General features: G+C 43.7%; 1 protein-coding gene across 1 annotated transcript; it reads right to left on the reverse strand.

Moving 5' to 3' along the window:
• Positions 1 to 146: 146 nt before the first annotated feature.
• Positions 147 to 19,231, reverse strand: ss18l2 (ss18, like 2). The gene is made up of 4 exons (XM_029721080.1): positions 19,084 to 19,231; positions 1,006 to 1,082; positions 380 to 460; positions 147 to 265 (listed from the first exon to the last, which is right to left on the reverse strand). The coding sequence occupies exons 1-4, from the start codon at positions 19,150 to 19,152 to the stop codon at positions 235 to 237; spliced, it is 258 nt and encodes an 85-aa protein (XP_029576940.1). The 5' UTR covers positions 19,153 to 19,231; the 3' UTR covers positions 147 to 234.
• Positions 19,232 to 25,810: the final 6,579 nt, after the last annotated feature.

Below are 25,810 nucleotides of genomic sequence, written 5' to 3' on the forward strand. Positions count from 1 at the left end.
CAATTCTGGGACCCAATGCTGGTCATTTGTTCATGAATTGACCTGTTGGGAGTAATTGATATTCTGCAACAGCTCAGTATGCCCAAACTATATTAAATGCACCCCATGTTACTTTACAGCACTAGGTCAGGAAAGAACTCCTGGGCAGAAAAAAAATTGCAAACTTTATTTTCAATAAAATAAAAGATGTGAATCAATTAGAGGAAATGATTGCTTTATATCCATTCTGGGCTGTCAATGTTGATGCCTCTCCATTGGTGGAGATCTGAAAATTGGAATCAATTTGCAACCCGTCACTGGTTAACATCGACAAACAATTGAAACAACAGTCAAGCAATGAATGCAGCTGGTTGCATTTTCATTGAGGGACAAAACATACATTTGTGGTTGGAGCCAAGTTTGGCTGGCGTCTGCTATGGTTCCCAGGTAAACAATATTGCGGTGCAAGATTTGTTGATATCTGGTGGAGAAAAGTTGTTTACAGTATGTTAACACGGCAGGGTGGCCAACCCTATTCTTCAGCAGGATTTTGTTCCAGCCCTACCATAATTATTTACTCATCAGGACCTTCAAATTGTATTTGTCACATGCCAAATACAACAGGTGTAGACCTTAGCCAACAATGCAGTTAATAAAAAGAGTTAAACTAAAGTAAAAAAATAGCGAGGCTATATATACAGGGGGTACAGGTTAGTTGAGGTACTATGTGCATGTAGGTAGGGTTAAAGAAACTGCATAGATAACTGACTTGCTACTCGCTGTTTTAAGAACAAATTCTTATTTACAATGACGGCCTAACGCTGGGCCAATTATGGGACTCCCAATCACGGTCGGATTCGAACCAGGGACATCTTGCACTGAGACGCAGTGCCTTAGACCGCTACGCCACTGAATCAGGTGTGTTCGTATAGAGCTGGTTAAAAACCTGCAAACCCAATAGCTCCAGGAGAAGGGTTGACATCACCTCTAGGGGAAATAAATAGATATGGATGTAGTTGAACTTACTGTACACATTCCATTGCGCGTCCTTTTTGCATGTACTCTGTGATGCACCTTACCAGCTGGTCATTTTCATCCAGCAACTGAAAGTTGGAAAATATGAAAAAAAAAATGTTACAGCTGGCAACTTCTTTACCTTGTATGATATGTAGGCCAAATAGCAAACCAGCGGTACTGCCACGAGGTAAAGTTGGTTTTATATTCAGACATTCGCCAAAAGCCATTTAAAATTGTAAAAATCAATAACTAATTCATTGATTGTCAAACATAAGAATAGATATGGTTTATTTTATAAAATGTCTAGCATATTTTTACAACCTTTGCTTTGAGTAAACATTCCAGTTCTGATTTGATAGAAACATCTATAAAATGCCATTTAAAGCTATATAAATCATTAACATTTTCACTGAATATGACAGAAAAATCTAACTAGGTATGAGTTATTCTATAAATGTCTGGCATACTTTTAAAACCTTTGTTTTGATTTTATAGAAATCTATCAAATGCCATTTAAAGCTGTATAAATCAATAACTAATTCCCCGTTAGTTACGATCTATTCTATACATGTCTAGCATACTTTTAAAACTTTTGTTTTGAGTAAAAATTCCAGTTTTGATTTGATAGAGGGCATGTAGTCTGTCTAGAGGGCGTGTGGTCAAAGTTTAAATGAGTCAGTTATACCCTGTTAGATGGGGCCTGGTATAAAAATTCTGCATCTTCAGTCATATTAAATTAGATTACAGGAAGAAAAAAACTATGGGATGAAGGGGTCAGGCCTGACTAACAAAGAAGACAGGTGGATGGATCAAGACAACCAAGAGGATCAACGTGGAGATAGGGAAAACTAAGAGTGAACCATAACATACACTACCATTCAAAAGTTTGGGGTCACTTAGAAATGCCCTTGTTTTTTAAAAGGCACATTTTTTTGTCCATTAAAATAAACATCAAAAGGATCAGAAATACAGTGTAGACATTGTTAATGTTGTAAATGACTTATTTTAATGCAATCTTTGGAGAATAAAATCGATGACCTACGCGCAACATTAAACTACCAACGGGACATTCAAAACTAATATCTCATGCTTCACGGAGTTGTGGCTGAACGATGACACTACCAACATACAGCTGGCTGGTTATACGCTGTACTGGCAGTATAGAACAGCGGCGTCTGGTAAGACAAGGGGCGGCGGACTGTATTTTTGTACATAACAGCTGGTGCACGACATCTAAGGAAGTCTCAAGTTATTGCTCGCCTGAGGTAGAGTATCTCATGATAAGCTGTACAGTCGTGGCCAAAAGTTTTGAGAATGACAAATATTAATTTTCAAAGTCTGCTGCCTCAGTTTATATGATGCTAATTTGCATATACTCCAGAATGTTATGAAGAGTGATCAGATGAATTGCAATTAATTGCAAAGTCCCTCTTTGCCATGCAAATTAACTGAATCCCCAAAAAACATATCCATTGCATTTCAGCCCTGCCATAAAAGGACCAGCTGACATCATGTCAGTGATTCTCTCGTTAACACAGGTGTGAGTGTTGACGAGGACAAGGCCGGAGATCACTCTGTCATGCTGATTGAGTTCAAATAACAGACTGGAAGCTTCAAAAGGAGGGTGGTGCTTGGAATCATTGTTCTTCCTCTGTCAACCATGGTTACCTGCAAAGAAACATGCCGTCATCATTGCTTTGCACAAAAAGGGCTTCACAGGCAAGGATATTGCTGCTTGTAAGATTGCACCTAAATCAACCATTTAATCGGATCATCAAGAACTTCTAGGAGAGCGGTTCAATTGTTGTGAAGAAGGCTTCAGGGCGCCCAAGAAAGTCCAGCAAGCGACAGGACCGTCTCCTAAAGTTGATTCAGCTGCGGGATTGGGGCACCACCAGTACAGAGCTTGCTCAGGAATGTCAGCAGGCAGGTGTGAGTGCATCTGCACGCACAGTGAGGCGAAGACTTTTGGAGAATGGCCTGGTGTCAAGAAGGGCAGCAAAGAAGCCACTTCTCTCCAGGAAAAACATCAGGGACAGACTGATATTCTGCAAAAGGTACAGAGATTGGACTGCTGAGGACTGGGGTAAAGTAATTTTCTTCCGATTGTTTGGGGCATCCGGAAAAAAGCTTGTCCGGAGAAGACAAGGTGACCGCTACCATCAGTCCTGTGTCCTGCCAACAGTAAAGCATCCTGAGACCATTCATGTGTGAGGTTGCTTCTCAGCCAAGGGAGTGGGCTCACTCACAATTTTGCCTAAGAACACAGCCATGAATAAAGAATGGTACCAACATATCCTCCGAGAGCAACTTCTCCCAACCATCCAGGAACAGTTTGGTGACGAACAATGCCTTTTCCAGCATGATGGAGCACCTTGCCATAAGGCAAAAGAGATAACTAAGTGGTTTGGGGAACAAAACATCAATATTTTGGGTCCATGGCCAGGAAACTCCCCAGACCTTAATCCCATTGAGAACTTGTGGTCAATCCTCAAGAGGCGGGTGGACAAACAAAAACCCACAAATTCAGACAAATTCCAAGCATTGATTATGCAAGAATGGGCTGCCATCAGTCAGGATGTGGCCCAGAAGTTAATTGACAGCATGCCAGGGCAGATTACAGAGGTCTTGAAAAAGAAGGGTCAACACTGCAAATATTGACTCTTTGCATCAACTTCATGTAATTGTCAATAAAAGCCTTTGACACTTATGAAATGCTTGTAATTATACTTCAGTATTCCATAGTAACATCTGACAAAAATATCTAAAGACCCTGAGGCAGCAGACTTTGTGAAAATTAATGTGTCATTCTCAAAACTTTTGGCCACGACTGTAGACCACAATATTTACCTAGAGAGTTTTCATCTGTATTTTTCGTACCACCACAGTCAGAGGCTGGCACTAAAACAGCATTGAATGTTCTGTATTCCGCCATAAGCAAACAAGAAAATGCTCACCCAGAGGCGGCGCTCCTAGTAGCTGGGGACTTTAATGCAGGGAAACTTAAATCTGTTTCACCAAATATCTATCAGCATGTTAAATGTGCAACTGGGGGGACTCTGGACCACCTTTACGCCACACACAGAGATCCATACAAAGCCCTCCTTCGCCCTCCATTTGGCAAATCTGACCATAATTCTATCCTCCTGATTCCTGCTTACAAGCAAAAATTAAAGCAGAAAGAACAAGTGACTAGATCAATAAAAAAGTAGTCAGATGAAGCAGATGCTACGCTACAGGACTGTTTTGCTAGCACAGACTGGAATCTGTTCCGGGATTCCTCCGATGGCATTGAGGAGTACACCACATCAGTCATTGGCTTCATCCATAAGTGTATCGATGACGTCATCCCCACAGTGACAGTATGTACATACCCCAACCAGAAGCCATGGATTACAGGCAATATTCGCACTGAGCTAAAGGCTAGAGCTGCCACTTTCAAGGAGTGGGACTCTAACCCGGAAGCTTATAAGAAATCCCGCTATGCCCTCCGACGAACCATCAAACAGGCAAAGGGTCAACACAGGACCAAGATCGAGTCGTACTACACTGGCCCTGATACTCGTCGGGTGTGGCAGGGTTTGCAAACCATTTCAGACTTCAAAGGGAAGCACAGCCGAGAGCTGCCCAGTGACATGAGCCTACCAGACAAGCTAAACTACTATGCTCGCTTCGAGGCAAATGGCACTGAAACATGAATGAGATCACCATCCATATCTCAGACTGGCCAAAAAAATTAAAAGATTAAGATGGGCAAAATAACAAACACTGGACAGAGATATGGCTTTTTCTTTGCAACTCTACCTAGAAGGCCAGCATCCCAGAGTTGCCTCTTCACTGTTGAAATTGAGACTGGTGTTTTGCGGGTACTATTTAATGAAGCTGCCAGTTGAGGACTTATGAGGAGTCTGTTTCTCAAACTAGACACTAATGTACTTGTCCTTTTGCTCAGTTGTGCACCGGGGCCTCCCACTCCTCTTTCTATTCTGGTTAGAGCCAGTTTGCTCTGTTCTGTGTAGGGAGTAGTACACAGCGTTGTACGAGATCTTCAGTTTCTTGGCAATTTCTCACATGGAATAGCCTTCATTTCTTAGAACAAGATTAGACTGACGAGTTTCATTAGAAAGTTATTTATTTCTAGCCATTTTGAGTCTGTAATCGAACCCACAAATGCAGATGCTCCAGATACTCAACTAGTCTATAGAAGGCCAGTTTTATTGCTTCTTTAAATCAGGACAACAGTTTTCAGCTGTGCTAACATAATTGCAAAAGGTTTTTCTAATGATCAATTAGCCTTTTAAAATGATAAACTCTTGGATTAGCTAACACAACGTGCCATTGGAACACAGGAGTGATGGTTGCTGATAATGGGCCTCTGTACGCCTATGTAGATATTCCATGAAACAAATCTGCCGTTTCCCACTACAATAGTCATTTACAACATTAACAATGTCTACACTGTATTTCTGCTAAATTTGATGTTATTTTAAATGGACAAAAATATTGCTTCTCTTTCAAAAACAAGGACATTTCTAAGTGACCCCAAACTTTTGAACGGTAGTGTACGTATATACAAATTAGCATGGGTATTGAAAGATACCAGAGGGTGGATAACAAAAAAAAGCACAAATATAAGAAAAGAACAGTACATGTTTTGTTTTTGTGCTAAATGTATACATTATGATTTGCCTCTGAACTGCATGTGAACCCTTCTGCAATCTACTGGCACTAACCATTAAAAACGAGGACTTCAACCAGGCTGTCCCTATGCTATTTGCTCTCTTAAACTGCTAGCACAAACCCTACGTGAAAATTGGGCTTTTCACAAAAGATCATGAAAAAAATATCACCTGGCCCAAATCAGCTCTACATAATTCAGCAGGGAGGTGTGCAATTACCACACATTATACCAGTGGAGAAACTACGTCACCTACATAGGTATTACCATATCCCTTTCAATTCACATTCCTTGCAGAAAGAACTATTTGCAAACCTTTTAAAATGTCCAGAAATAGTGGCCTTAGAAGGGTATTTATACTTTAAAGGACATTTTATATGAATGGATGTGGATTAAAGAATTCAGCCAGTGTTCTAATGTCCTAGTTTCATATTTTTTTCTTTACTTCAAACTATATATCCAAGTGAGCCTATGAGGACCTTGGGGATCAGATTTACCATCACACCTGTAGAAAAAGCCCATGGAGTTGGTGGAATAATCCTTTAATTCATTGCCACTTACTCAGCTGGGCCAGGGGCGCTTTAATTAGGTCAGGTGGAAATGTCCGACAGATCTCCACTCCATAAAAGGAGGAAATCACCATCGCCTGATTGTGCTGCTTTCTCTTCCTTCACTCTGTCAAATCCAGAAGTTCTGTGCGTCCATGAATCCACGTAAGTCCACCGACTCTGATAACCTTTCATCTGAACTTTCATCTGAACTATCTGTTGCGATCGGGAGTGTGGGCCATCAGTTGTTGTTGGAGTTATTATCGCGGAGCGCGGCTTGGAGCGCACGCTTCAAACATTTTGTGTAATGTGAATGGTCAATGATAGGCCAATTATGTTATTGGTATGGTTAATATGTAATGAAATTCCGTGTACACATGAAGACACTTGAAAGGGTGAAATAAGAAAGTAATTGTTTGTTGAACTGATCGGCTCTGATATCCAACTAATGGTGTTTATAGATTGAATAACCGATCACTGTTTGTATTATTCTTTCATGATTTATGATAAATAGTTACGAGCCTAAATTACTCACCGACGATTCCTATTGACTTATTAATTAACTGGATTGTTGAATTCCCTAAATGATGTTAACAATGAATGATTGTTATGATTAGATCTTTGTGATGATGGATTTGATTGGATACACGTTATTCTGTTTCCTTTGTTATGCAGCACAGACTACTCAGTAAATATACCACTTTATGGTTAAAGGAATTCCTGCCTCAGTCTCATCCATTTCTCTGTCACCTGACCCGTGGACACCTGTTCACCCTCACTGTCAGTCATCCTACCTGTCCAGCTACCCACACAGATTCCACTAATCTTTCAACACCCATTGATCAAACATATAAGACAGACACTGCTCAACAGGAGTTGTTTGTGATATCTACAGTCAGTTACCACTTTATTAGGTTCGCCACCCTATCCTACACACCAAGGCCCGTGGTCTTGGCTTGCTAGACACTAAAGCATGTAGCGAAGTATTCAGGTATTCTGTTACTGTTGTTTGAACTTTAGAATGTGTAAAATGACAGCACAGTCTGATGGTATTTGTATCTCAGAAATTTTCAAAAACTTGTACTGACTGTAATGAACTCCAACTGGACTTAACTTGAACAGTCCATCTCCTTTCCCAGTTCCATCAACAGTTTTGAATTCACGCTGTTCCAGATGCAAAGGGGATTGTACCTAATAAAGTGACCACTGAATCTATAGACTTTCCAGAATGTGTTCTGTGAATAACCGGGGTATTAAAACCTGTTAGGGCTAGGGGGCAGTATTTACACGGCCGGATAAAAAACTTTCCCGATTTAATCTGGTTATTACTACTGCCCAGAAACTAGAATGTGCATATAATTATTGGCTTTGGATAGAAAACACCCTAAAGTTTCTAAAACGGTTTGAATGGTGTCTGAGTATAACAGAACTCATATGGCAGGCAAAAACCTGAGAAGATTCCTTACAGGAAGTGGCCTGTCTGACAAGTTCTTGTTCTTCTTGACTCTCTTTATTGAAAACTGAGGATCTTTGCTGTAACGTGACACTTCCTACGGCTCCCATAGGGTCTCAGAACCCGGGAAAAAGCTGAATGATGTAATTCCAGCCCCTGGCTGAAAAACATTAGCGCCTTTGGTAAGTGGTCTATCAGAGGACAATGAGACTGAGGCGCATGCACGAGGCGACCATGTTTTTATTTTCTCTCTCTGAACGTAAACACGCTTTCCCGGTCGGAATATTATCGCTTTTTTACGAGAAAAATGGCATAAAAATTTATTATAAACAGCGGTTGACATGCTTCGAAGTACGGTAATGGAATATTTAGATTTTTTTTGTCACGGAACGCGTTGTGCGCGTCACCCTTCTTTACACTTCGGATAGTGTCTTGAACGCACGAACAAAACAGAGGATATTTGAACATAACTATGGATTATTTTGAACCAAACCAACATTTGTTATTGAAGTAGAAGTCCTGGGAGTGCATTCTGACGAAGAACAGCAAAGGTAATAACATTTTTCTTAATATAAATCTGACTTTGGTGAGGGCTAAACTTGGTGGGTGTCTAAATAGCTAGCCCTGTGATGCCGGGCTATCTACTTAGAATATTGCAAAATGTGCTTTCACCGAAAAGCTATTTTAAAATCGGACATAGCGAGTGTGTAACAGGGTTGGTTATGTTTCCACTTGCCTCTAAAGAAATGTGTACTTAATGTTCAAGCATTCGTATTGGTTGGTTCAACTGATGACAATAAGGTGTGTTGTGATTGGCCCCGCTTGCAGATAGGGGGAGATCGCGAACGTCAGGTCTTCCCAGTATGAAAATGTGATGCAAGGGGTAGGTCACGTTCTGAATACTGTTTTATATTTTACAATGTGTACAAGTTTGCTGTACGTTACTGATTTATACATGTGTGGGTATATGGTACATGTTAGGGATTGAGGGGCTTTCTGGAATGTGCTTTGGCATATGATTGCTGTAGATAAGTGTTAGCTAGCATACACCGTTGTAATGGTCACATAAGCCCACTGCTAACACAGTTGTCTTCATGCTACAGCTTTTGCCATCAGTATCATTAAGCCCTGCACAACTACCGTGCTGTTTCTCATTTAACAACAGGAATAAATGATGCTCAACTGGGACCACTGGCTGATGTGATTTATTAGGAGAAAACACAACGCAAGGAGAGTACGATATACATCTGTTACACTGGTGCCGTGACTCGTCTTCTTGTCTTCGCCGGAAGTCACGTGGAGGGATCCGAGACCCGGCTTCAAGAAGTACTGTGGTTGCTAATGCACGCCAGAGGGCTAGGTTTCGCTTTCTGCACAAGTGGAATTCTCAGGGAGCTCCTGGTAGCATGAGTGAGGGAAATATAATGTACTGGTTATTACTTGTATGTGGTGATGCTATGATTATTGAGTGATGTAATTGTGCTGTTATCCTAGTAACCTTCCAAAGCCAATTAACGTGAGGGCAACGCCATTTTCTACCACACGGTGGCGACAACTATTTATGATGGCGTTTCCTGTTACTTTTCTGTGTTGATTCTTGGTCTTGTTAGACATCTACTACTGAACGTTTGTTTTGAGTGGATTATGTTCATTTCGATTTGATAGAATTGTTCATATTGATTGTGATTTTTTTTATTTTTTTGTCTAAATATTTACATTAAAAAACAACTTATTTTAATTTTATTTTAAAAATGGAAGGTTTTGGGAGAGGTAGGGGAGTTTTCATGTTTAACCCTTCACCGCCAGTGGGTAGGGGGGCAGCTATTTCTCCAGTTGCTTCCACACCTCTGGCCAGGCCAACTGCACAGGCAAGTGTGCGCTTTCCACATGATTTAGAGCTACCTCAACTCAGTGCATTCGAGCCAGTTTCACCTAGTCCTAGGAAGGAGGATGTCTCTATGGATTTCCTGGCAGACATTGTTAAGCAGATGGGTCACTCCATAGGTGAAAATATTGCCTCTTGTTTGGAATTAAAGGCTATGGGAGATGGGGTAGGACAGAAGGTCGATTATGTTGGTGGTACCATGGCTGGGGCCAGCTCTAGTCTAAATGTAGTGGTGAAAAATGTCAGGGAACCAGTGTGTTTCAGGGGGGATGGTTCAGAGAAATGCATGAGTGGGAGGAGACCATGTTAGCGTACATACAGGGAGGAAGGGCTATGATGGGCAGGAGAGGTCAGATGACGTTTTTGGTAAGCTGTCAGGGCGGGCACGTGACGTGGTAAGAGTAAGCCTACGCAGTAACCCAGTTGACTTAAGCCAGGGCCCTAGACCAGTTTTTGACATTCTGAAGCGTCACTTTAGCGACAGTCAACTCCGACATGCCCCTAGCTGATGTTTATTCTACGTTGCCAATGGAAGGAGAGACTCCATTTGACTACTGGATCAGACTGAACAGGGCTATAGAGGTGGCAGAGGACTGTTTGAAGAGGCAGAACAAGGAGCTAGACAATCCATCACGTGTTCTGACTGTCATGTTCATCAAGCACTGTCCGAACCCAGAGCTGTCATTGATATTCATGTGCAAACCATTGCATGAGTGGACGGTTGCGGAAGTCCATGGCAGGCTGGAGGAGTACCAGAGGAAGTGCAAGGCTCCACGTCCCTTGCGGCTGGCCCCACTGGTCACCACACTGACGCAGGAAGTAAGTAGGCCAGTGTCAGCTGTTGCAAACTGTCCGGACCCCTTGCAGCAGCCCACAACTGGCTCATCCGAGGCATTGGATCGGGTGATTGGCATGCTTGAACGGGTCTTGGAGCAGAGGCCACAGCAACCTGTAGGCGGCTATGATAACCGTTTCCAGGGGAGGCCCAGGAGAAGGGAGAACCTGTCTTTGCGATGCAAATTGTGTGGTGATGCGAATCACAGCACAATGGATCATTGTTATTCTAACCACCTATGCTTCCTCTGTTATGCAGCTGGGCACACACGTCAAGAATGCCCTCGCACTTCATCGGTAACTCCCGTCGCTCCATCAAACAGCAACACGACACAGCGGCAGGAAAACTAGCTGGCCCGCACGGGATGGGGGGAAGTGCTGGGCCTTGTGAGGTGCCCCAATCAGTTAGTGGTGTAGATCTAGAGTCAGTATATTCAAATGTTTGTGATGAAGTCAAGTCGAACGAAAAAGTCGTTATGCAAAATACACAGAGTGCTCCACAATGATGAACTCTTCTATACTAGTGTGTTACTGGGGGATGTTATAGAGGTGAGCGCTATGATTGACAGCGGTTCTATGGCATGCACATTGAGCTCAACAGTGGTGCCACGCCTTGAGAAAGCAGGTGTGCTCAAGAGTGGCTCCCTCAGTCCAACTGAAGTGTTGTTGGTTGGCTGCGGGGGGTTGAAGACCAAGCCTGTAGGTGTGTGTGAATTGAATCTGTCTGTGTATGGCAGCAGTGTCTCTGTCCCTGTTCTAGTAGTGGATGGCCAACGTGATGAGCTTATCCTAGGCAGCAACGTGATTAAACACCTCATCAGGGAGCTGAAGACGACTGGTGACTTCTGGGAGAAGATGTCATCATCTGAACACAATGGAGATGACAAACTGTTCCGTCTGCTGGCTAATGTAGAGAGATGGAAAGGGACCGAAGTGCCAGAAAGAGTGGGCACAGTAAGGCTGAAGCGGGCGGTCACATTGGAGCCTATGCAGGAACATTTAGTCTGGGGCCGGCTGTGTACGCCTCAAAATGTATCCGCGGGCAGTGCTGTCGTTATTGAGCCTACGAGGGCACGCTCAAGGCCAAAAAACATTCTAGTGGGGAGAACAGTAGCGACATTGTGGAGCGATGGCTGGGTCCCTGTCAGTTATCAACCCCTCACCAAAGCCAGTAACGGTGAGACGGAATGCCAAGATAGCGGATGTTTTTCCTTGCATGGCATTAGAGGACTTTGACACTGACTATATGGATGGGCCCACTGTCAAACCAGTCCCCCTGGTGCAGCAGGTACACAAAATGGATGACAATCCAGACTTTGACAATGGTAGTGGAGATAGCTTGACCGTTGACAGTACCGTCAACCCGCACAGAGTGACAAGTGAGGTGTTGCACGAGTTAGGGTTAGGTGACATTGAGTCCACTCAGTTGTCGCAACAGTGTAAGGCCAGGCTAGTTCAGCTTATAGCCCGCTACGAGTCTATCTTCTCCCGGCACAAACTAGATTGCGGGAAGGCTACGGGATATGTCCATCGCATCAGACTCAGTGACACTAAGCCTTTTAGGCTACCTTACCGTAGGCTCTCCCCTAACCATTATGACAAGCTCAGGCAGGCCTTGGATGAGATGGAAGAGCGAGAGATAATCAGGAAATCCGGCAGTGAGTATGCCTCCCCACTCGTCCTGGTCTGGAAGAAGTCTGGTGATCTGAGACTGTGTACAGACTTCCGATGGCTCAATGCTCGCACCGTAAAGGATGCCCACTGTCATGACGTTGGCCTGTGGGTAAGGTTTATGACCCCCCCCATAAATACCCTTCTCCCTTCCCCTCTCTCTCTGACCCTACTGAAGGACTTGAATAGCCTGTGTTAAATATTGAGAGTCTGGGAACATCAAACAAATGGGGAAAAGGAACCATCTTTTGATAATAAAACCAGTTGGAAATATGCTTGATAACGTAATGAGTATGTATGTCAGTTCATTGTCGACAAACTGTACCTGAGAAAGTATACACCCTCTAGTTAGAGTCACATGGAATTGTTATGCAATTGAAATGTTTGATATTGAAATTGTTTGTTAGGAGATTAAATGTAATTTTAGCTTCCAAATGAGAGAACTGGGTTTTCATAAGGAAAGGGCCCTGCCCGATCAGTGGCCAACCCTGTGAAGAGACATGGGGTTATAAACGATGAAACACCTCCTTCCCTCCTCTCCACTATATAAGTCTTTGACGAAAAGACATTCACGTGTTCCAGTACGTGAGGTCTGCAGCCTCTACGTTAGAAGGACAGACACATATCAAGGACAGAACTAAGCCAACCTCGGCGTGAGCTATGGTATGAACTGGTATGAACTTTGAGCTTATTCACTACAGAAGTGATACTTCCTAGCCGTTGAGTTAGCGCTGCTAACGTGGGCTAGGAAAGGACGGACGACGGATCCAGTCTAACAACCAGACGAAGATACCACCACCATTGACATTCTTCCACACTACAGGAAGATCTGTTGGCCAACCCGGCCAGCATCTACGACCAACCTACCGAAGCGCAGCTCAGAGTAAATATTTATTGCATTTTCCTTTTCCAAATGGGCGGTAATTTAGAATGCATAAGATAATGTATTTACGATAGCATAGCTGCTGTTTCTTTGTTCCTAAGTCTTCCCGCCCTTTCATTCAAGCCCAACCCCCTTTCCTTTGTGTAACCAGCCATGATACAGGCTCCGTCCACCAGGACGTTTTCTGTATGACATCAATTGTATTCTGTGTATTTGTAATTCTGTGTGATTAGTTAGGTATTTAGTAAATAAATAATTAAACCCAATTTTGTATTGCTGATTCAACTTGTTAGCCAGGGTTCGTGAAGATAACCAAGAATTTACAACTTTCATGATGAGACAGAAAATAAGATAAGGGTTAATATTGACTGCTATCGATGTAAAGTATTAAGAGTTTATTCGGAAGATAACAGCTCTATAAACGTTCTTCTGTGGTGCCCCGACTTTCTAGTTAATTACATTTACATGATTAGCTTAATCAGGTAATATTAATTACAGAGAAATAATTTTATAAGTTAGCATGTCATATCACTTAATCCGGCATAGCCAAAGACACGACACCACCCTCTACCTCACCAAGCTGATGCTTTGGCGGCCCTGGGTGGCAATGCTTTCTTCTCTACAAAGGATTTGACCTCCGGCTACTACAATGTGGAGGTGCATGAAGACGACAAGAAGTTTACAGCCTTCACTTCTGCTTTTGGGTTATATGAATATCACCGTCTTCCACAAGGACTATGCAACAGCCCAGCTACATTCATGAGGATGATGTTGAGCATTTTTGGGGATCAATTTTTCTAGCCTCCTATGCTACCTGGACGATGTGCTGGTTTTTGCCCCGACTGAAGAACTTGGATTGCAACGCTTGGAGTCAGTTTTTGAGCGTCTCAAAGCCCATAATCTGAAATTGTCTCCAAAGAAATGCCATTTCATGAAGAGGTCAGTGCGGTTCTTGGGGCATGTCATCAGTGAAGGAGGTGTGGCCACAGACCCAGAAAAAGTGACGGCTATTACAGGGATGACAGAGAAGGATCTCATGGAGGATAACACGGACGTGCCTTCCCAGGGGAAGATTCGGTCCTTTCTCGGAATGATAGTCTATTACCAGCAGTTCATTGAGGGGTGCTCCACCATCGCTAAGCCGCTGCATGGGCTGACAACGGGGACGAAGGCACCACGCCACGGGAAGGGCAAGAGAAAAAGAGGAATACATAGGAAACTCGCAGCAGACTGGACTGGTGAGTGCAAACAGGCCTTTAGTCAGTTGAAACAAGCTCTCCTCGATCAGGTCATGCTAGCCCACCCTGATTTTAGTAGACCTTTCTTGCTGTCTGTAGACACATCTAGTAATGGATTAGGTGCTGTCCTTTCCCAGGTGCCAGAGGATGGGTCTACAGCCAGACCGGTAGCATTCGCTAGCAAATCACTTACTTATGCACAGTCAAAGTATCCTGCCCATAGGTTAGAGTTTTTTGCTTTACGGTGGGCTGTCTGTGAAATTTAGTCATTGGCTAAGGGGCAAGCCTTTTACTGTATGGACAGACAACAACCCATTAACGTACATCCTGTCCAAGCCCAAATTGGACGCCTGTGAACAGAGATGGGTTGCTAAACTTGCTCCATTCGAGTTTGACATCAAGTACATTCCCGGTCCCAAAAATGTAATTGCTGATGCACTCAGTAGACAGCCATTTGTGCAGCCGAGTGCTCTCCACCGCATCACAAGGGTTCCATACAAGGCCTTGCTGGAAGAAGCTGTGGGAGTACGTGCTGAGAAGGTGCAAGATGTGTTCCGCTGGTCGACCCACCCATTCGACCTCGAAAGCTGCTCACCGTCAATTGAGGCAGATGCCTGTGAAATTGTCATGGACTGCCAAACCTCCTCCTATCCTTCTCCTGGTTCTCTGTCAAAGGAAGCGGTGTCAGCAGTCCTGAGGTCGCAAGGGGAGGCTGGTCTACAGAACTGTGCGCTGCTACTGCCTCAGCTCACTCAGTCACTGGTGCCGTCTGAGATGTCAGATGTGAGAGTGCTATCCCATGACGACCTGATATCAAAGCAGCGCCAGGATGACACTCTCGCCAGAGTTGTCTTCTACGTGGACAGGGGCCGTAGACCTTCCTAGGAGGGAACGTGGCCATGAACCACTCGAGGCTCTGCGGATTCTGAAGACCTGGGAGAAGCTCACTCTGAAAATGGGTGTACTGTATCGCGTTACCAAAAGTTTGCTGTCAAAGAAGAAGACGTACCAGTATGTAGTACCCACCTCAATGAGGGCGACAGTTTTGAAGGGTGTCCACGATGAAGCCGGTCATCAGGGGCAACAGCGGACGTTGAGACAGAGGTTCTTCTGGCATGGTCTGGAGTCGGATGTCAGAGAGTATGTCAAGACCTGCAAGAGGTGTGTGTTCAGTAAGGCCCCCGAGCCAGAGGCCAGAGCTCCACTGGAGAACATCATCACGACTGAGCCCCTCGAGTTGGTGTGCGTGGACTTCTGGTCTGCTGAAGACTCCAACAACAAGTCCTTGGATGTCCTGGTCGTCACTGATCATTTTACTAAGATGGCCCATGCCTTCTTGTGTCCGAACCAATCAGCTAAAGCAGTGGCCCTTCAGCTATGGAACAACATCTTCTGTGTGTATGGTTTTCCTCGTCGTATCCACTCTGACCAAGGGGCCAACTTTGAAAGTAAATTGATTGCTGAGTTGTTGAGTGCTGCAGGAGTCCAGAAGTCGCACACAACTCCCTACCTTCCGATGGGGAACGGGGGAGTCGAAAGGTTCAATAGAACGCTGGGAAACATGATCAGGGCTTTACCTACAAGAGCGAAGCACAGGTGGCCCCAGAAGCTGAAGTCGTTGACCTTCGCCTACAACTGTACGGTCCATGAAACCACGGGCTACGCCCCTTTCCAGTTGATGTTTGGGAGAACCCCACGTCTGCCTGTCGACATGATGTTTGGTACGGTGCTGCAAGACTCAGAGGTTGTAGACTATGACGAGTACATAAAGTCCCTGACGAGAGACCTGAGGGAGGCCATGGAGACGGTACAGGTGTCGGCAACCAAACAGCTGAAGAGGCATGCGGGCCTCTACAACAGGAAGATCAGAGGGGCTCCAGTGGAGGTCGGTGATCGGGTGCTGCTGGCGAATAAGGGTGAACGTGGAAAGAGGAAGCTGGCGGATCGTTGGGAGAACAACCTCTATATTGTTACGGAGAAGAATAGCGACATCCACATCTTCAATATACAGAACATGTCGACTGGCCAGGAGAAAACGGTCCACTGTAATCTGATAATGCCTGTAAACTTCTTGCCTCTCCCTGACACTGCCTTGGAGACACCTAATACGGGAGACCGTGAGGATCAGAGTGAGGAGATGGAGGACTTCCGTGAACAATATACCAGAAATAGACATCGGTGAGAGGACTAGTGTGTGGGTATCAGAACAGACCTCGGGGGAAGCACAGCCGGAGCACTCTGGAAAAGAGACCCCAGATGTGCTGGAAGATGGGCCACTGGCGAGGGACCCTCAGAACTCACCACATTCTGGTAGCACAAGCCGCTGGTATCACAAGCTCCAGCAACAGTCACAGAACCCTTGACCTTGACTATCCACCGACTGTGGAAAGTGACCCACCAGTGGTGGTTGTAGGTGAACAGGTTAAACGTAATAACTGTTAGGCCTGTCAGGTCAGGGGCTGGTCGGGTTAAGAAACGCCCAGTGAGACTCATGCAGACACAGAGGGTTTTTCATACAGAATTCATTAGGATACCTGTGTGGGTGTAGGATTAGAATCCAAGTCTGTAGCCCATTTCTTTTTTTTCTCATTCAAGAGACCCCATGGAGGTCATGGGTCAGAGGTCAAGTAGACCAAGGTTTTTCTGTGAGGTTCTTATTGTCACTGAGTGTGCTGAACATGTAACAGGCATGTTTTCCTACGGGGTCTTTGAATTCCCCTAATTCTCTTTGGAGAATAGTCTTTGCACTGGAATATTTGATGACATGTATTGCATACCTCACTTTGTTTCTTTAGTGTGCAAGTGTAATTCAGCAGGGGAGAATGTAACAGGGTTGGTTATGTTTCCACTTGCCTCTAAAGCAATGTGTACTTAATGTTCAAGCATTCGTATTGGTTGGTTCAACTGATGACAATAAGGTGTGTTGTGATTGGCCCCGCTTGCAGATAGGGGGAGATCGCGAACGTCAGGTCTTCCCAGTATGAAAATGTGATGCAAGGGGTAGGTCACGTTCTGAATACTGTTTTATATTTTACAATGTGTACAAGTTTGCTGTACGTTACTGATTTATACATGTGTGGGTATATGGTACATGTTAGGGATTGAGGGGCTTTCTGGAATGTGCTTTGGCATATGATTGCTGTAGATAAGTGTTAGTTAGCATACACTGTTGTAATGGTCACATAAGCCCACTGCTAACACTTGTCTTCATGCTACAGCTTTTGCCATCGACAGCCATCAGTATCATTAAGCCCTGCACAACTACCGTGCTGTTTCTCATTTAACAACAGGTATTTACACATGTTATATTTTGTATTGTATTTTTGTATTTTATGGCCCAGTAGGAAAATGTGATGCAAGGGCTTTTGCCATCGACAGCCATCAGTATCATTAAGCCCTGCACAACTACCGTGCTGTTTCTCATTTAACAACAGGAATAAATGATGCTCTACTGGGACCACTGGCTGATGTGATTTATTAGGAGAAAACACAACGCAAGGAGAGTACGATATAAATCTGTTACAAGTGCATAGAGGAGTTCTGTATCTATAATTCTTAAAATAATTATGTTTTTTGTGAACGTTTATCGTGAGTAATTTAGTAAATTCACCGGAAGTTTGCGGGGGGTATGCTAGTTCTGAACGTCATATGCTAATGTAAAAAGCTGGTTTTTGATATAAATATGAACTTGATTGAACAAAACATGCATGTATTGTATAACAATGTCCTAGCATTGTCATCTGATGAAGATCATCAAAGGTTAGTGCTGCATTTAGCTGTGGTTTGGGTTTATGTGACATTATATGCTAGCTTGAAAAATGGGTGTCTGATTATTTCTGGCTGGGTACTCTGCTGACATAATCTAATGTTTTGCTTTCGTTGTAAAGCCTTTTTGAAATCGGACAGTGTGGTTAGATTAACGAGAGTCTTGTCTTTAAAATGGTGTAAAATAGTCATATGTTTGAGAAATTGAAGTAATAGCATTTCTAAGGTATTTGAATAACGCGCCACAGGATTCCACTGGCTGTTACGTAGGTGGGACGATTTCGTCCCACCTTCCCTAGAGAGGTTAAACATTTGGCTGTAAGTGTTGAACAGTTGAATCTATTACCTCAGGAGATGGTACCATTCAGCTTGTCTGGGGATGACAAAGAAGGACTTTAACAAAGCCAAAATAGAGAACAATTGGAAGGGGCCTCTTGCCGTTAAATTTGAGACATAAATAAAGTACTGTTGTGCCTTCTAACTACTTTAAAATGTGTTACTGTTGCACTAAATATGCGAACATTGATTTGGCATACAATTTAAGATTGTAAACGTTGTACAACTATGTAAACATTGTCTAACTTCATATAGATCAAACTGCACTTGAAATGAACATTTCTTTAAAGTTATTGCAAATAAATGCATATTTTCACTTTTTTCTGTGACAATCAGTGAATTGGTTATTGATTTCATCTTTAAATGCAATGACATTATGTATTTCTATCAAATCAACTTGAATTTCTACTCAAAGAAGCAAAGGTTGTAAAAGTATACTAGACGTTTATAGAAAGCATACCTAGTTTGATGATTCTGTGACAAACGGTGAATTAGTTATTGATTTATACCGCTTTAAATGGCATTTTATCGATCTAATGTATTTCTATAAAATCGAAACTGGAATTTCTATTCAAAACGGTGAATTAGTAATTGATTTTTACATTTAAATGTTTTTTGGCGAATGTCTCTTGAATGTCTGACTGTGCGAATATAAAACCAACTTTACCTCGGTCTGTACTGCTAGCGAATGAGCTAGAAAGTTGTAAACATTCGTGAACGCAAACCAACATTCTAGCTAGCTAGGTAAATGCTACATAGGTTTAACATAACCAAACTGATAGCTAACGTTACTTACTCTTTGGATAGTTTCTTGGTTGATCTGAGCTTTTCCTCTATGTCTTTTTGGTACAAAGGCAACAGACATTTTGAGTTACATTGAATGATAGACGTTACCGCCTGGGATTTTCGGCCGTCACGATAAGGAACGCCGTTTGGGTCTTAAAGCACGTAGTCAAAACGTATGGAACGCCGTTTGGGTCTTAAAGTACATGGTCAAAACGCGATAGTTTTAATGCTAAGTGTGTAAAGTAAGCAGGTGCAAGCGCTAAATTAACGCATGCAGGTGCTAAATTAACGTCTTCACACGCTAAATGAACGCCTACATGCGTCAAATAAGCGCGTGCAAATGTGCTAAATAAACGGCTGCAAGCTTCCTGCACATGTCAAATTAACGCCAACAGCGGCTAAATTTTAACTTACACTCGCTAACTTAACGCTTTCTTTAATATGCTAATTTTACCAGCCAATTTCCCTAGCTCCTCCTTTCATTAAATCGATGTACAGGCAGTTTGATGCAACAACATCACAATTGAAGATGGCAAGAAGGAACTTCCATTTTGTTGTTTCTCTGTGCTTCCAGCAACAATCGCAGCAGTACTGTAATAGCATTCATGAAGCAATCCGTCTCCAACGGACCATGGAGGAGAAAACAACACTGTCTGCTTGTTGAATGTAATACATATTGAAAATATTATTTACAAAATAGAGCTACATGCATCCTTAAAATGTCTTCTTGACCTACACATTGATTACATTCTATAGTGAGTGATGCATGCGGCTACATTTTTTTTTTCTGTAAATCATTTTCAGAACGCAATTACATTGTTTGACAGCTTTATTGCTTTCTCCATATTTTTGAAATGTATAAGCCTTTAAATTACCTTTTACAGACTACTTCTACAAACGAGGCTACACTTGTGGCAGCACCTATTCCTGTGCCCCCACATCTTCTGCACCACTTCTTGTGGCCCCCTCCACCTATACCACTTCCTGTGGCCTCCCCTCCACCATTCCCTGAGGCTTATCGTCCACCTTCACCACACTCTTTTGTTGATGTTGGTGATGACAATGAGTAAGTCATCCCTGTAAATAATTAAATGTCTTGTTATTACAGATGAATTGGGGAAGTATCTGAGCTTTGTTATTCTGAATGTCTCCTTTAGTGTTGACCTCCAAACCATGTTGAAGTTAATGAGATGCCAACGAAATTAATGCGATGAGGGACAGCGTTTATGATTGTGCAATGAGAGGCTTTAAGAGAGCCCGCTTTAATCCGGAGGTAAAAATAGACATGGTTTTTAAGGATGCTGACGGAAAAGGGGCAGCTGATGAGGGTGGTCCATCGAGAATTTCTCCGGCTGCTAATGAGTGCCATCCATTCCTCTGGAGTCTGAGGGACCTGATTGGCAAAAATGCCTTTCTTGCAACTCTCAAGGTGAGTTACACTTTTACACCAACAAAGACATGTTTGTTTATGGCAATATATATGACTTGAGTAAGATATTTGATTTTTGTATGTAATGTGTCCTTTATTTACGGTTTGTCTTCTGTGTGACAGCACTCTATAATGGCGTATACAAACAGGTGGGCCCCATGACTGCTGTCTGTCTGGTACATGGGGGTGTAGAGACACATTTTTTTCAGAGAGGCTATACAGGCAAGTGTGTAGCCTACAACCTCCTGTGCCAGAACTGAAAGAAATTGCGGAATATGACTTCAGAGAGAAGTTGGAGAAGGTAAGTAACTTTATACTTTGATGGATGTTGTTACTGTTAATTAGCACTAAGTTTGAAAAAAAATTGGCTTGTAGTTCATGAATACTTTTCCACATGGTTTTGGTTTCCTTTTGTTGGCAGTCAATCTTTTTTAAGGGTAGTGATAATCAGTTTATTGTTTTGCTAATCGATGAGGCACAGGAAGCGGTCATGTTGGGTCCAGTGCGATTCATTCGTACATTGGAGAGGGATGCCCTGGTGGAGTCAGCCACAAAGTTTTACTTAGAAGGATACGGGATGCTCTTGAGTAGTGAGTTTCCATATATCTAAGGAATCTCAAGTTTAGTTAAATTCTTCAGGGCAAATTCATTGACTTTTTTTACTTTATAGATTCAAAAAGGGTCTGGAGTATCTAGGTTTCCTGCCTTACATGAATAGACACTCAAGCTTCTTCAGAGAGGTTTTCATCTACGCTGAGAAATCTCTTTTGGCCAGACATAGCTTCTCTCTTCAAAGCAGAGCGCTCCCCACCTGGTACCAATCAAAGAGCGATCGAGAGAAGAGTCATGTTTCTGGAGGGACTGGCTTCTGGAGGTGGAAGGTTAGATGCAAAACCATGATCATTGAAGTAATATGGCCCACATCAGTAAAACATCACCAAATTACTCTCACAACTGTGGGACAGCATTTTATAGCCTTATTCTTCCATGGGCCCCCTAAGAATGTAATAGATAAATTAAATCCCAAACTACTTTTACTTAGAGTATTGTTCTCCAACAAGTGTTACTTATGGACTTTAATGTCCCCCCCTTCCCTGTTTTCAGGGGGGAACACATACCCTTTAACCATGGAGAAGGTTTTCATTTTCACTTCGGGAGCTTCAGCATTCCTAGGCTGGGATTGCCAGTGGAGCCACAGCTACAGTTCTCTCTGCTACCACACGGCAAGCAGGACCGGAGAGCCAAGTCTAGGTCCAAGAGGCTTCTAAACAGATTCTACCCCCAAGCCATAAGACTACTGAACATCTAATTAAATGGCTACCCAGACTATTTGCTGCTACTCTATCTATGCGTAGTCACTTTAATATCTCTGCCTACATGTATTTATTAACTTGACTAACCGGCGCCCCCGCACATTCTCTGTACCGGTATCCCCTGTATATAGCCTCGCTACTATTTTACTGAATGCTCTTTAATTATTGACTTATCTTTTTTTTTTTTACCGCATTGTTGGTTAAGGGCTTGTAAGTAAGCATTTCACTGTAAGGTCTACACCTTGTATTTGGCGCATGTGACAAATAACATTTTATTTGATTTAAATAATTAATTTAAAAGGGAATTATCCAAAACCTTTATTGCATGACTACCTAGTAAGTTCGGAATACTGCAGCCAATGTTAATTGGTGATGGGTCCCAAAATAATTGATATTAAAGTTTCCGACAGGATTGTCCATCAGCAAAATAAAGTTGTGTAGTGAAAGTTTTCAAAAACATTACAACCAACCAGAATCAATTGGACACAGTAATACATAATGCAGCTTTAATATTTTAATACATGTATGATTTCTTAGTGGGTAAACTGAGCATTATGCAAAGTAGTTAAGTCATGTATGTCAAGGGACTATGTTACCATAAATAAATCTTCCAGTAAATATGGACATTTCATTTACATGTGTAATGGCAAAATACACTGTAGTTGGTACATAGGTCATGGTGCAGCAAGTTTAAGGGTAGTGGAGAAGCACAAGTGGGACTTTGAGTGAAGTAACTGAGGGCAGAAAAGGATATCAGGGTGCCCAGGAACTTGAAGCTGCTGATCATCTCCATGTCAATGTACAGTACATCTACTGTACATTGACATGGAGATGACATGGAGATCTGCTTTTCTGGAGAATGGTGAAGTATCACCAGCTACTTTGTTTTGTTTACGCTGAGACTGTTGACGTATCACCATTATGTCAGGTCCCACAGCTCCTTCATGTACTCATGTGTACCATGGTAGCGTCGGGTCCATTCTGGGGATACACATTCTCATGATAATGTAAAAAAATCTACATTTGTTATTACAGAATTTACACCCAGAACCCTGAGTCTGCTAACGAGTTTCTAGGTCAGGATGGCGTTGAAAGCAGAGCTATAAAATAAAATGCACTCTGACGTATGTAAAAATGTATAATTGATATTTGTTGTGACAATAGGCAAACTGGAGTTGTACATTGTGCTACACAATCTATTGTTCTAGGTTTTTAAAATCGATATCAACTGGGCTGCAGTGGAAATGGTAAGAAACTTCGATATCATGGGGCCCTATCTTCTAACTTCCTTTCCTGGTACAGACACTGCCGTCAAATGCCAACCAGGGGCTCTCCGTCCTACGGTGGCTGAAGACGTTTTGCCTGACGTCAAACATTAACAAGAGTGTCAGATTGAAGTGTCTGGAAAAAATGTAAAGAGCACATTACTTTTGTAATCTTTACTGGCACAGTTTTAAAATGTCTAATTGTAGTCACTTTCAATTGATTTATTGACTCCATGAACCATAGATTGTTTGTAGTTCATAACATTAACACAACTGACAAACACTGCTTGACTGGGATGCATGTTTTAATAACATTGGCTATTTGATTGGGCTTAATGTTGCATACCTTGTCATGTTGTGCATGCATGCCAACCAGGTGAGAATCACCTGAATTAAATGATACTTAATGAATCAGGTCTTCAGCCTCCCCCTTGCCCACTCCAAACTCCCCTTCAATGTTCCCTTCTGCAAGACACAGTTGTGTGAAAATAAAGCGGAAGGAATGGGAACCCTATTCCTTTGAAGAAGTACTGGGTATATGCCTGAAGTTATTTTACCCAAATAAGCTTCGATGGAATATAAATATTCAAAAAGTGAACGTGCACATTAAAGTCTACTCTGTTCGAAAGCTGACATGTAACATTAGCAAAGGTTTTACAAGGTTGTCACTAGCCAAATTTGCTATATGTGAGCTTTTCTGTGTTCATGCTAATACCGAGCTAGCGCAGCTAACGCTAGCATTTAAACGAAAGCCTGTCAGGCTGAAGAAGTTGCCTACCTTAAGTTGTTGTTTTGCTTAAATACAAGGCTTTGGGCTAAAAACGTAGCTCAAAAACATGTCCTGCTTCAGTACTAGCCGATAAGTCACATTTAGGTAGCTTGTCTAAACATTTACATTTAAGTCATTTAGCAGACGCTCTTATCCAGAGCGACTTACAAATTAAGTCAATGATAAAGCAAAATAAAGACAATAGTCCAAAAATCGAGAACTACCAGGATTTTGAGCATCTCCGTTTAATCTACGTATGCCTGGCCCTGCATCCAAGCAACAATCTTGCTAGTATGTAATTTACCTTGATAGTATCGTAATGACCTGACTAGATCATGAAGGAACAATTGTCCAGACAGAGGATTGAGTTAACGAATGGACGGTTTATTAACCCAACTTAACACAGGCTTCTGTTTGGCCGTAGCCCACGCCAAATAAATGAAAGGTACATTACAAACCAACCGTGACCTTCTCTTGTGAAGCCCAGACGTAAGAGAGAGAACAATGGCTAAACCCGGTCTTAACTTCCAATGCTCCATCCCCCTGCCCAACCCCCCTCCACGCCACTCCGCCAACCACCAGGCTGCCCGGTATCAGAACATTCCAGGCATTCCCGTGATTGGCAGATAGCAGGTTGATTGGCATGACCCCGCGAACACTGGTAAGTACGACACAATCCACTAATAGCCTAACACATAACCCACAACTGTCTGTGCGGGTCGCTACACAGCCCCCCCACCACAAAGTCCCTCGTCCCCGAGGGAACAAAGTCTCTGAAGCGACCCGGAGGTCTCCTTTGCCTGCGTGGCCGTGATGGTTGCAGAGTGTCCAGATGTGAAACAGGGGGCTCCATCCGTGGCAGGGGGCTGCCCCTCTGGGACCCAGGGGATGAAGGAAGGGATATGGGGGACAAGGAAGCGGGAACGGGGAATACAGTCCGTGGCACCGGGGAACCACGCGGTGACACAGGGAGGGAGACAGGGGGAGTGGGCCGTCTGGAGCCTTGTCGACGGCACCTGGGGGTGGGTGCCTGGAGAATGTCATTGCCAGAGAGGGAAATTGTGGGGGTCCCTGGGGTTTGGGGAGAAGCGGCCCCTCTATGGGGCTAACCTGTCCCGGTGCAGTGCCACCTTTCTCCCCCTGGAAGGAAGCTGCACCCGGTACACAACCTCCCCTACCCTCTCCAGGACGCTGCAGGGCCCCACCCAGTGACTGTCCAACTTGGGGCATCTGCCTTTTTTCCTTAGGGGGCTGTAGACCCAGACCAGCTCCCCAGCCACAAAGTGCCTTCCCCGGGTGTGCACGTCATAGTTCCTCTTCTGCCTCACACCTGCATTCGCCAGCTGCTCTCTGGCGAAGTTGTGGGCTGTCTCCAGGCGGTCCTGGAGTCTCCGGGCATACTCCGGCCCCGGGGGAACATGAGGGCTATCCAGGGGCCGACCAAACGCCATCTCCGCTGGGGTGCGGATCTCTCTCCCCAGCATGAGGAGGGCAGGCGTGCAGGAGGTGGAGTCTTGGACAGCGAAACGGCATGCCATGAGGACCATAGGCAGGTGCTTGTCCCAGTCACGCTGGTGTTTGGCAGAGACGATGGCCAGCTGCTGTCCAAGCGTTTTGTTGAAGAGCTCCACAAGGCCATCACTTTGAGGATGGAGAGGAATAGTGCGGGTCTTGTGCATACCCAGCCTCTCACACATGGTGGCGAACACACGGGACTCAAAGTTTCTGCCTTGGTCGCTGTGGATGGACTCCGCAGCTCCAAACCTGCTGAACATCCCCGCTGTCAGGGCGTCGACGATGGTCTCTGCCTCCTGGTCAGGCAGAGCATAGGCCTCAGGCATTTTGTGAAATAGTCCATAGCCGTGAGCACCCAGCGGTTTCCACTGTCTGTGGTGGGGAACGGCCCAACTACATCCACTCCCACCCTCTCCATGGGAGCCCCCACTGGGAACTGTTGGAGC

This window comes from Salmo trutta, chromosome 29 (assembly GCF_901001165.1).
Source record: "Salmo trutta chromosome 29, fSalTru1.1, whole genome shotgun sequence".
NCBI lineage: Eukaryota > Metazoa > Chordata > Actinopteri > Salmoniformes > Salmonidae > Salmo > Salmo trutta.